The 13156-nt window shown below is 36.0% G+C and overlaps 1 protein-coding gene and 1 non-coding gene across 2 annotated transcripts in view; one reads left to right on the top strand and one right to left on the bottom strand.

Annotated features, from left to right (window-relative positions):
- The first annotated feature begins 299 nt into the window (after positions 1-299).
- On the top strand, positions 300-372 carry TRNAK-UUU. The gene has a single exon. It is a non-coding gene; the product is annotated as a tRNA-Lys (tRNA).
- A 2596-nt stretch (positions 373-2968) lies between these two features.
- The window catches only part of LOC122091819, a 19882-nt gene continuing 9694 nt past the window's right edge, over positions 2969-13156 (bottom strand). The window contains exons 4-7 of the mRNA XM_042661974.1: positions 11497-11592; positions 8339-8595; positions 4406-4626; positions 2969-3491 (exon numbers count right to left, since the gene is read on the bottom strand). Of these exons, the coding sequence (XP_042517908.1) occupies positions 3120-3491; positions 4406-4626; positions 8339-8595; positions 11497-11592 (946 nt within the window). The 3' untranslated portion in view covers positions 2969-3119. The remainder of the gene's footprint in view (positions 3492-4405; positions 4627-8338; positions 8596-11496; positions 11593-13156) is intronic.

Genomic DNA, 13156 nt, shown 5'->3' with positions numbered 1-13156 from the left:
TAGGAGTGTGTAAAATTACTACCCCACCCCTTATGAAATATAAAATCTCATTCATGTTGATGCCCTCAGCCGCTCCCTTATGCTGGTGCAAGGCCACACAATTAGACAAGGATCTCTGCCAATATTTTTAATTTGCATGTTGTGTAGCTAATTCCAAATATTAAATTCTTCGTTTTTTGCATCAGATCCCTTTGGTTTGAAATTAAAATAATAATCATATCTAAAAAATATAAGAAAATCTGACAAAAGGCATTTTAATTTACTTTAATTTTATTTTAATTAATAATTATTTTCAGTTAGCCGTCTTAGCTCAGCTGGTAGAGCGCGTGGCTTTTAACCACGTGGTCGTGGGTTCGATTCCCACAGACGGCGAAGTGTGTCCAACTTTCTCTTGTTGGCATCCTTCCTTTGTAATTTCTAACTTTTTATATTTTATTTTCTGAAGAGTCTTTCACATTTATGTTCATTTGTTTTTTTTTTTTTCAAATATGATAAAATAAATATAATTATGATTCATCAAACTTTCCTTTTTCTTTTCAACTAGAGTATATCTAAGCAAATCCATGTAGAGTGGCTTCTCAGGCAAGTGGTGGTTCTGCCATGTTGGAGGTCAGACATGGGTTGTACAAACCTATGCCTCCTGCCCATGTGTCAAGTTTCAGTTCACTTGAAATTGGCTAAGAAATAGAATAAGCATTGAAAAATCAAACCTAAAAGAGGGTGGTGTTCGCCAAAATATTGATGACTGAAAAATACAATAATATGTGGACAAACATGGGAGGATATAGCGATTGAAAGTTTCAAGTATGAAATTTGACATGCGATCCATCTAGGATTTAGACTTTAGACCAATCCCTAAATATCCAACTATCAGAATTGCCACATCACTCCTCTATGTGACAAAAGTAGGTGCTTCCTATCTGTTCTCGCCGAGCATCCTTTCCTTAAATAGTACACCACCTACTTGGATGCTACCTATGGTACAAATACATAATAGTCATGGCCTCATGGGTGTTTTCTCTCTTTTGCTGCCGTGACTCCATAACCACTCCCAAACCCTTTCTTATCAAACCTCCGCTGCCCTTACCAGGCAGTTATCGTTGTGTCCTTGGCAGTGCCTTTTCCACTTGTATGAGGAGATTTCGGAACTGTCAAGGGCCAGATATAATAGAAGATAGTATGGATTTTGAAGCTAAACTCTAACCCAACACCTTTTCAACCTTTATCTCAGGTGTCACTAGCCAACTGAATTTAAACCATCCCATGCTCTAGAATCTAGATCTCAACCAAATTTCAAAATAGATCTGACAATATTCAACCTTAATAATGTTTCTAGTTGGGTTGTTTGTATAATTAACGATGGAAAATATACCTCATTATTTGCCAATTACTTGATGACAGGAAAAACTTTCGAAGACAGCGCACGGGACCTTTTTTTGGTATAAAACAAGCACAGAGTGATGGATGGAACAAAGTAGAAATATGAAGCGATTTAGAGGAGTTAAATCTCTTTCTTTCTACAAGTAGTACAACATCGTGGCCTTGGAGTGGTCTTCCTGTGGATGTTTATAGTTTTTTGTAGATAACTTTTTTTCGGCTGAGACCTAGAAACGAAGTGGTCCTACTTATGCCCAACATAGCCCATATGGCCATAAACAAGGCTATATGGCTATAAACAATCTCACCTATCCGGACATTGATGTACTGAGCTACTTTTCATTTTAATCAAGTTTATTATCTTTTCATTAAAAAAGTAAAATAAAATAAAAATTGATCTGACATTAATATTCGAACTGGGATTTAAGTAGGCAGTGTTTGAAGACTTGCCTTTGTCATGCCTTGGTTCTTTCAATTGCCATATTGGAAATAACTTCAAGGTGTTCTCATCCATATAATAATAATGATATTTTTGAGGCATTCCACTCCAGTAAAATAAAAAAAATATAATAAAATAAAAGGGTAAATCATTGAAAGCAGGGTCACCCAGGAAACCAGAGTTCAATACCATATGGTACTTCTGAAGACCAAGAATGAAGTTAATCCTCAAAAACACCATTCCATAAGAGCCAAGAATGAATGCACTCCAAAGAATAGATTTATGCCAAATGTGATGTGATAAGAGGATCAAAATACCATCAAAAGCATTTGGATAAGGTGAGGTTTTGGAATCAGAATGAAATCATCTCATCTCATTTCATGAATCTGTGTCCTCAGATATTGATTTCTATTGGCCATGATGCCCTTTTGGCCACCCATGACAATGAAGATGAAGCCAATTGAGCATATGCTTTGGTTTGTATGCATCCATATACTGTAATTGGGTTAGGAGTACCTGGTTCAAAAACAGTCTAAAGGGAAGATCTGTCCAACTGGCTACTGCTTTGGTTTGACTGCATCTATATTGCATCTGTCAGCCATGCCCCAGGCTACTCTCCGTGCCATATATTGCTAATGTTGTCACCTGCTTCATCTATCTTCAATTCCTGCTCCAAGTAAAAACTTGAAACCCAATGTTCAAGGAGAAAAGTAAGGGAAAAAATGAAAAGTAAGAGATTGGCAGTTGAAGAAACTCTCTCGTGCACAGTTTGGGTCATTCAATAGTCTTGATCACTGACTGCATGCCCTACACAAGTATATGAACACTAGAAGTATACAAAACATAAATCTGATCACTCAAACCCAACTGCTCAAATTCAGTTTCATTAACTAGTCAATGGTTCCTTGATCAGTGAAGCCAGGAGTCTCCGGATGAGCATTCGCCATTCCAAGAAAATATAGAGATGCCTAATGAACGGCGGCTAATTTAGACATAATAGAATCTAACTCATAAAATACTATTGACATCATATTTATTCATATTCATGGAATATGTACCAGCATGGACCTGCAGCAATGATGTCCATCCCCCAGCATTTGACTGTAACCTATGGAACAATCTGATGGCACAACTTAATTCAAGGCAACAATAGAACAGGGACATCTGCTACTTTTTATAATGTGAACCCAATGTACATAAAGTTACAATAGTAATACAGATTATTCTGGTATGGAAAATATTAATGATTTTGATAGTTACACATATAAACAAATGAAAGCAAGTGCATTGAGGTACCATGATCTCAAAAAGGAAAAGTAAGAAGTTCTGGATCGTACATCCCTCCAATAAAAGCAATGAAAATAAACAACATGAGCATACTAATTATAGCAGTCCTTAGAAACTGCTGGCAGGAACCATCAAATTGAAGTTCAGTCTCATAAGGATCACCAACTGAAAATGGGTTCTCGCCACGTGTAGAATTCCCATATGATTCCCTGTTGACAGTCTCTTCATCAGCAGGAGACCAAGTATCAGAGATCCCATCTTTTGAACATTTAGCACATGTGCATTTGCCACCAAGAAATGATGGGACAGCCGTAAGGTACTCAAAGAGAACCTTTTGGTACATATCTCCTTCAATCCTTAACTTTTGCCGAGTCACAGGTTTCAGAATCTAGTAAAAGCCACAGATTCAACATTTGTCAAGAGGAGGAAATCAAGATTTTAAAATGAAACATTCATAGAGAACAAAAGCATGTGGATATTTACCAAAAAATTAGAAACTAATTTATTCCTTCGAAAGATAAAACCAACTACATGTGGTGAAAACAGCAGCAACAACCAGACAATTGAAGATACGTTGCAATTGTTGCAATAGAATAGATACAGAATATACAGCCAAGGCCACTACTATTATTCAAACCACTGTTTTGGAATCTTTAGCAATTGAAACAGATAAAATACATTATGCATCAATGAATATACATATCCACGTAGAGATCATCGGATCAGTATATTTCGCAGTGACCGCATAACATGCACAATCATGAAATGGAGACTGTTTATTGTATCAGTACCCAGTACCAAAGATTCCAAAGTAGGACTTTCGGTAGGGTTTATATCCTTGGCTGTGCTGGTCTATGCGACCCATGTCATTTGGCCAAAAGTATGAAAATCAAAATCCAATAGGACTATGAAAAGTCTCCCTCTAATGTTGTCTTATAGCATGACCCCAAGATTTTAAATTCTTCAAAAACCAACCTCTTTAAGTAGTTTAAAAGGGACTGTATACAAATGTCTATATCCCTTCTACCTTTTTACCAACCCCCCATAAAAAAATTCCAGTTAGAATTAAGATCACTTAATCAGATCAGTTTAGATGTGTAGGCTTCAGCCTCCTAAATGCACCTCTCAAATGGTGGATCTTCTTCCATTCTATATATATCTTCAAGCCTACATGGTGTGTGAACCCAGATAGATTTTCACAACATGATCATCTCCAGAAGGCCAAAATTCAAAACTAAAATATGCAACAGCAATAACAGACTGTATTTACACATTCAAAACCTGACAAATTAATGATCTTACTTGAATGAAAGTTTGGGCAATCACTCTGACAACTGGAGGAAGCCGTATAACAAACAAGCAGCCAAGACGGTTCGGGTAATTTTCTTGCAGAAGTACAGAACAATATCTCATCATTTGCATGGGAAATTTTAGTGGAGATAGACCTTCACAATCCATCAAAACTGTAATTTGAGGATCTTCCACATTGACTAAATGCAGGACTCCATGCTCTATTTGAGATACTGCAAGAGCAACAAAATGTTCCTTAAATAGTTAATAAATGCTTTAGCGTAAAAGTTTAAGAAACTAAGACAACAGAAAATTAATAATAATATAAAAAATAAAAAATAAAAATAAAAACCCTTCTAATAAAGGATTTTAGTTGAGAAACCAAAAAATGAGTGACGAATTCATTGGCTACGTGCATTTTGGGAATTACTCCATCTAGCCAATCATTAATTGAAACATATTTATTTTAGATTTTTATTTTCAGATGTATGGCAAAGCTCATTCTGCTGCTTTCCAATTTCAAAAGGCCATAATAATCAAACCAAGATGACGATCAAGTATTGGCAACTACATTTTATGTAATTAAGAGGTCAAAAGGCTGTCTAGTCGGCTACATTTGATTCTGAAGGCAATTTATTATGGCATTCTTTGTCAACAAATGTTATAGAGGATTTTATGAAAGGGAACCAGAATTCATAGCCATTGGAAGTTGCCATTTCAAATGGCAGCAGTAAGAATGGGACTCAAAGAACAGATCAACCTCATTTACATGTAAGTGCTAGTATGGTCCAAAGTCCGAAAATAGAAACCAGAACAGGAATCAAGCACTACATTAGACTGGAGATTCTTTGTGCGTACTAGGATATAACCACCAAGCAGAAACATCAAAAAACAATTACAGATATGTTAGCAGTGCTGGAGAATCCAACTTTTATTTATGTTCTTACTCCACCTAACTAAGAATTCTGAAGTGAAAGAGTACTTCGACCCCATCTGAATAATTCACTTTGAAAAACCCTTATCACCATTAGCAACACTTTTAGCAGGTGCATTTAATCAGAAAAATATGCTTATTGATGTTGGGGATACCCACTAACCTCCGTAGTTCTAACTCCATATTGGTTTTGATGATAACAAACAAATGTAACCTCTAATGAGTATCTACCAAGTGATATGTGAAGGAAAAAACCTCAACATGACATGGACCACAAGTAAGATGCTAGACCTCAAGATATCTAATGTGAAGTCATGAAGATCTCCTAACGATCATGAAGACTTCAAGCATCAAGAATTGGAAGATGTCAAGTGAGCAAGATTAAAGTCATGTACACAAGAAGTCAAGATTGAAGACCAATGTGTAGAGTCCCATGTAGAATAAGTTGTAATAACACATACTGCACACACTACACTACATAGCATACATGATGTAGATAAGTCACTTAATGGGCTTATTTTATTGCAAATAAGCCTTGGGTTGGTACATGCATGATATAATTTGACTCTAGGTGGTGCTCATTCACTATGCCCTAAGACCCTGAGTTTGTTGGCAATGCCAAAATACAACCCTTTGCTGAGATAACAGTAAGGCTCTTACTTAAGGGTATTTTAGTCAAACTAAATGACTGATTTTAAAGTCAAGCTAAATTGAAAAAATGTAGATCATTGAGTTGTGGAGCCAACACAACTTGAATCAAGTCAATTAGACCTCATATGATAAAGTTATGACTGTTTGAATAACAACATTCAGTCAAGCCAAAAGACAGAAGAAGCCTATCGGTAACTACCGATAGAGTTATGTGATTAGAGAACCCATCATACCCAGACCAACAGAGACGAACCGGTTACAACCAGACCCTACCAACACCCTACCGGATGCCTCCTGGTAAGGTCCCCAGCTAGCCAGATGCCTACCGGATGGTCTGAGGCCTTCCAACGACTACAATTTTTTATTCCCAACGGCTTTATTTCACCAAACAGTCACATGATCCAGGGTAGAAGAAAAATATGTCCGTTAGGCCATATTTCTTTCCCAAATTTACTTATCTTCCTACCTAGTTTAGGACTATTAATCATCTAGATAAATACCCAACTTATATCTTATTAAATAAACATTTTAATCAAGCATTGAGTATCATTATCAAAAGCTTAAAAGTGAGGAAATGTATTAATCCATTGAGTTCTATCATTGTGATAACTCCCAATTGAAGTACTCAAGTCAGCCTACACGTCTTCGACATCATTCTACATCTATTGAGAAGATTACTAAGTTGCATGCTTATATCATCATCACATATTCATATCACGCATGCACGAGGTAACTTAAATCTTTTATTCCACTCTATCTTTGTAGTTGCACCACTCTAGGTTGTACTTAGGTTGGTGTGGGATTTTCTTACTTGGAAAAGATTGTAAAGGTCACTCTCTACCTGTAAAAGAGACTATAAAAATCCCTCGCTACCGTGAAAGAGACTTGTAAAGGTTTTCCTCCCTACCTACTGTACTGAAAGGTAAGAACTAGTGAATACAAGTGGAGGAGTAGACTAGACTCAGGTTGAGTTGAACCATTATAAAATCATTGTGTTGTGTGATTGTGATTAGTTTTATATTCTGCATTGTCTTTTGCAATCATATACTTAGGGAACTTAATCGAAGAACTTTTTAAAATCCACTAGCATAACCTATTCACCCCCATACTTCCAAACCAGCTCTAATATGATTATTCATTACTTTATCCTTCTTAGTTTTTACCACTCATCCATCTCAGCATCCTCATTTCCGCTACAATGGGTTTATCTTCATGATGTTTCTTAATTGCCCAACATTCCACACTAAACATCATAGCAGTTCGTACGAATGTCTTATAAAATTTTCCTTTAGTTTTAAAGGAATATGTCAATCACATAACACTCCGAATGAACCTCTCCACTTTATCCATCCTATTTTAATTCTTTGTGAAACATCATCCTCTATATCACATTCTTTATTTATGATTGAGCTCAGACACCTAAAAATACTCACTTTTAGGAATCTCCCTCTCATCGATTTTCACCAACTCATTATCTATCCTCGTGTGACTAAAGTTACATACCATATACTCTGTCATCATTTTACTTATCTTAAAAACTTTTAATTCCAGGGCTGATCTCCATAATTTTAACTTGGAATTAATCCTTGATTTTTTCTCATCCACCAATACAATATCAAAAACAAAAAACATACACCAAGTAACATCATCTTGAATGTTTCTGGTTAATTCATTAATGATAAACACAAACAAATATGAGTTTAAAGTTGATCCTTGATGTAACCCAATTGTAATTGGAAATTCACTACCTTGACCCCCACAATTCTTTCACACCAACATACATATCTTTAACTATGTCCACATATTTTGAAGTGTTTCTCTTCTCAAGTACTTGCCAGATTAACTCTTTTGAACTTTTTCAAAAGCTTTTTCTAGGTCAATAAGAACCATATGGAGATCCTTCTTGTAATCTCTAAATCTTTCCTTGAGTTTCCTAACTAAATAGCTTTTGTTGTGGATCTTCCTGGCATAAAACCAAATTGGTTCTCCTTAATAGTAGTTTCTTTTCTTATTAGTAACTCTCTCCCATAATTTCATTGTATGACTCGTTATTATAATTTCATAGTATAATATAGTGTTATACAAATAAATTGGCACCAACGCAGAACTGAATCAGCAAGCTCCAAACAATCTCATACTGGAGTCAAACCTGTTGTTTCAGTAAAATGCTCTAAGAGTTGCATAAATTAAGTGCTACGACTACAAACAATAGAAAGTATCTTCAACATCAATGTTAAACATGATAATTCTTAAAGGATAGCTGTGGATCCTCATTGCTTATTGAAATCCAAGACCTTCAGAAAATAAGTAATCTGTTACCATACAATCAGAGTAAATTTGAAAAGGGAACAAGTGCACACCAACTGCTTGAGTAAAGCGAGGTCTATCATGAGATGCTAAAGTTGAACAGGCAAGTCCTAGGCGAATAATAAGGCAAGGTCGAAGCTTCACATCACATCCATGCCAGAAAAGCAAACGCGACCACATCTCAAGCTCTTGTTCTGAAAGAATATGATAAGTTTCCCTCCAACGAATAGTCTTCTTGATTGATGAAAGGAAGGATGAAAAGTCACCATTTGCAGCAGCATAAAATCTCTGGAGCTCATCTTCATCAATCCTGAATTGGGAAATATGTCAGACTGTATTGCAAATAGCTGATCCTAGAAGCTTGCAAGTTGTACCACATCAATTAGGAAAAATAAAATACAGGAAGGAGGGTTGATAACCAATACTATGTCTAAACAAAAGAAACAACATCCTTTATTCTGTATGAATGAAAAAGAACCTGAATAAAAAATGTGATAACCACTCTTAAGTGGGCAAAGTTATGTTGATCAGGACAGAGATTTGTATTGGAAATCAATTTCATTTTAAAAGCACCCGACTTTAAATGATGAAATTTTTTAATGCTAGAGGTTTGGAGGCGGTGGTAGGAGAAGGTATTACCAGCATACAGGAACACTATCAGTAGATGCAATGGTTTAGTTCAAGTCACCAAGCACCCAACCCAAGTACAATCCATGTTTAAATCAGGTTAGCATTAGCCAATCCTAACCTGGAAAGTGGACAGGCCAGTGGGAATTCATGTTAAAAAATTATTTATAAAAGACCAGAAAAAAAAGAAGGGGATTAATAATGATTATGATGACAATAATGAGTGTGAAGAAAGGCCGCATCTCACATCTCCCTCCCCGTACCCCTCTTTTTTTTTTTTTCTTTTGATTAACTATTGATTTCATTAGAAGATGAAAGAATGTACAAAGACAAGAGCCAACCTCACTTCTACTTCTTTGGTTTACTTGATGAAGATTACTCACCTCTGAGTTCATTAAAGATATGTCAATGAGATAATTAGGGAAGCAGAACAAGAGGTCACTACTTCAACACTAGAGCTCAAACTATGCCAATCATTGCTCCGTGTGCAAGTGGACAATATGTGATTCACCTCTTTGCACGAAGCTGACAATGCAATGTTGGTATTATATATCATGGCGAGAAGATCAATGCTAAGCAAGGACAACTATCTTTGGTTACCTCGCATGATTTAGCAGACATACCTCCTCAAGAAGTTGGCTCGGAACTCAAAAAACAAAATGTTTCAAAGACCAACAATTTCAAGCCCGATGCAACGTTATCAAGATCTAATCTATCTCTGACTAAGAAGGGATTTGAACCATTGCGACCCAGTGGTCTTGGCTTCAAGTCGGGAAACAACCTCTGAAAAAACGGGGGTAAGGCTGCGTACCTTATGACCCTCCCCAGACCCCGCAGTAGCAGAAATACGACCCTTTAAGAAGGGATTTGAACCCTATATTCCTCTCAACAGGCATTGAAACATCATCAAGTCCTTGGGATTTGGAAATCGATTCAATGAGGCAATTAAAGCTGGCAGAAAATCTTGAATGGAATCATGAAAGTAGAATTGCGAAATCATTGCAGGAATTTTCGTTAATATTTGTTAGTCATAACAAGGTCCATTGCTTACACAACTGTTTGGTTTGTGAAACCTATACCTATATCGACATCATATTGATATTTCAAAATTTCTCCAAGCAAAGGTCTTTTTCTCATGAAAGCGTATATTAGGAGGGTGAAGTATATTCTAATGCTGACTATGCTATCCAACTTTAGATCCACTTCAGGCATACGAAGCAACTTGTAGTTTCAAGGTCTAACGCCGAAGAAAAGTTCATATCCATGACAGTTACCATTAGACAGATATACAATAATTGAGTATTCTCCTAATGGAATTGAGATTCCTACAACTAAGAGGACTATCCGTTTATACTATGACATTTTCTTCCGCAGAACATTATAGAACTGAGTAGACAGAAATTGACAAAGCACTTACATTAAATAGAATTTGAGATCAGGATTAATTTCTATACCATATGTAAAGATTGGAGAACTTGCAGACATCCTTATTTTCCATGTAATATTCATGCTTCAGCTTGAGGATGACTGTTGTTACACTATACATGAGGATATTTTGGTCTTATTAAGAACATAGTAGTTATTAGTCTTCACTTCTACTCACTAAGGGAGTGAGGGTATCATTTTCATTGTACATACATAGATTCAACAAAGGAGAGAGAACTAAGAAGCTCTGCTTCACTTGTCAAACCCTAGAAATTTTCCAAACCAAGAAATAGAACTATGAGGTTTCCATTTTACTTTTGATCAACCAGAAGCACACCATGGTTTTCGTTTTATTTTGAGTAAACAATTGTTTTTTACTCTCACTTCTCTCTTTTCCTTTTTGCAGATAACTGAAATTACTATTACGAAAGCAATACAGAGTACAAAGAAGGGGAATCAAGTAGGGTTTTAATTATCAGTAGGTATCGTATTATATTGGTCAATACGTATTGGTATTGTTGAGTATCAATATGATACTTATTTTTCAAAAATAAAAATCTATATCAATTGATAGTCAGATATGGGGCCGATATGGTCCTTTAAACATTCAAAACAGAAGCCGTGAGTGAGATAATAAACTGAGAGCAACCGAAGGCCTTAAAAACTTGTTTTCTATTTCATACGTGTTTGAGGAAATCATCTAACATAAAAAGTGATTCTAATATTCATCATTTCAACAAGTTTTGGGGACTTACAATGTTCAAATCACAGATCGAAACAAATTTGGGTAAAAAATTGGTAAGGTTGTAGATCTTTTTTTTTTTTTTTTTAGTTTGTGTGTGTGTTTTTGCTCAAGTCTCTTTTTTTTCTTACTTGCATAATAAGGTTTTTTTATGCTTCAAACAATATTTTATATGTATCATAAGCACATCCATGTACTTCTTGACCATTTCCATGTGTATCCTTAGCGTATCTTGCGTCTCTGATACGATACGATACAATATGGTACCTCTCATAAAATCACCCCTCTGATACGATCTTTTTTTTCTCTTCCAAGTATCATAAGATTCCTAATTCTGTTTTTCTCCTAAAGAGAACAATAACCTCTTGACTCATGATACCATGATAATATAGAATTGGAACTTTACTTCTACATTACCTTGCTGGCAAAGTAATTCCCTGCTGTTCTAGTTCTTTGTGGAGCTGAATCAACCAATTTTCAGATGGTAGACTTTGAAGTTCTAGATTGCAAATCCTGCAAAGTACATGAACATGAGTTAATAATGCAGTTCTTGAAGCAAACAAAGATGTGCATTGAGCATATTAAGTTAAGTTGTAAAGACAAATGGCTTGAGGATGGTGCCCAACAAAATGAACAAAACAAATGCCATGCCCTAAACTCAAAATTAGTCACATTCATTTGACTCCACTAAGAAATTTGAAGCAACTTAGAAATCACTTGGCCCTACTCAAGGATTCAATATACTTTAGTTTTCCTTTTCTTTTAATCAAAAAGGAAAATATCTTCATTACCATGAAAAATCAGAGGAAGAAAGCAATACACGTCTCCACAAGAGGTACAAAAGGATATAATAACAGAAAAATGTGAAAAAGAACTAATAAGCAATTTGTGCTTATGTATAGATAAATTGATTAGAATCTTTTATCTAGTTTAACTGTTTAAGGGTCATAAAGCTTGTCATAAGCCCAGTTTTGCTCCCTTTAGAAATACAAAATGATGCAGCACCAAAAGGTCTACACCAGGAGGCACAAGAAGGAGGTCGACCCAAGTGGCTGACTGGGTCGACCAGATCTGGTCCAAGTCAGCCCACGATTTGGGCTGCTGATGGAGTTATTAGTTGCTTATTAAGTTTCTAAATCAGTTTCTATTTTCAGTCTTACACTAGTTTCTAATTTTAGCTTCAGATCTAGTTTCCTTTTACAGTTTCAGTTTTTAGTAACTTATGTAATCAGTTTTAGTAACCCAGAATTAATAATTTCTGAGTTACTATTTTTTTGTAAACCCCCATCATGATTATAAATAAAGATGAGGACAGTATCATAGGCCCACGATTTCAAATTTTAAAAGAAAGCTATTACGCTGCTGCCGCTGAGTTTCTCCATGGCTGTTCCTTGTGTTTGATCAAGGAGGAAGAACTTGGCGTCTGATCCAGGTGACTCTTTGCAGCGTGAAGTCCAGGAGGATCTTATTGTGGTTATCTTCTCGTCTTATAGTCTCTAGTCAAGTGATTACTGCTGCTGCAATCAGGTATTTATTCTAATACTACTGCCCAGAAAATTCTGCAGATCTTTCCAATTGGCTTTCTCTGAAGGAACGGTTCCAGCCCTCGGTTGGTTCCCAATTTCTGATCGATTGTTCCCCCTCTTACTACTAAGGATTGATCCTAGTTGGAGCAGTTTCTGGGCAGCCCTCAGTGAGAGATTCAAAATCTCTCTATTTTTGTCTTTTAGTGGACTGTAGTTTCTATTTTCTGTATTCGATATTTCTGCTGATCTGAATACTGGTTACTGGATTGCTGAACATATTTGTTGTTAGCTTGAAGTTGTTAGTACTCTCCAGTCCCTGGTTTAGTTCCAAGTACTTCTGCTATTCTGAATTATTCTCTGTAATACTGTTTCTGGAGAACGGCTATTTTCTAGACTGTTAATTGAGACTGATTTTCTGCTATATATTTGAGACTGGTTTTTTGCTGTTCTTTGGTTTATAAGTTCCTGCAGTTTTGGGTCTAGTTGGGTGACCAATCTAGTTCTACATTACAAAAACTTCTCTTAAAGCCTCTTCCCCCCCTCCCCCACGC

This window comes from Macadamia integrifolia, chromosome 10 (assembly GCF_013358625.1).
Source record: "Macadamia integrifolia cultivar HAES 741 chromosome 10, SCU_Mint_v3, whole genome shotgun sequence".
Classification (NCBI taxonomy): Eukaryota; Viridiplantae; Streptophyta; class Magnoliopsida; order Proteales; family Proteaceae; genus Macadamia; species Macadamia integrifolia.
Note: the sequence above shows the minus strand (reverse complement) of the source record. Positions and strands in the feature narration are given on the sequence as shown.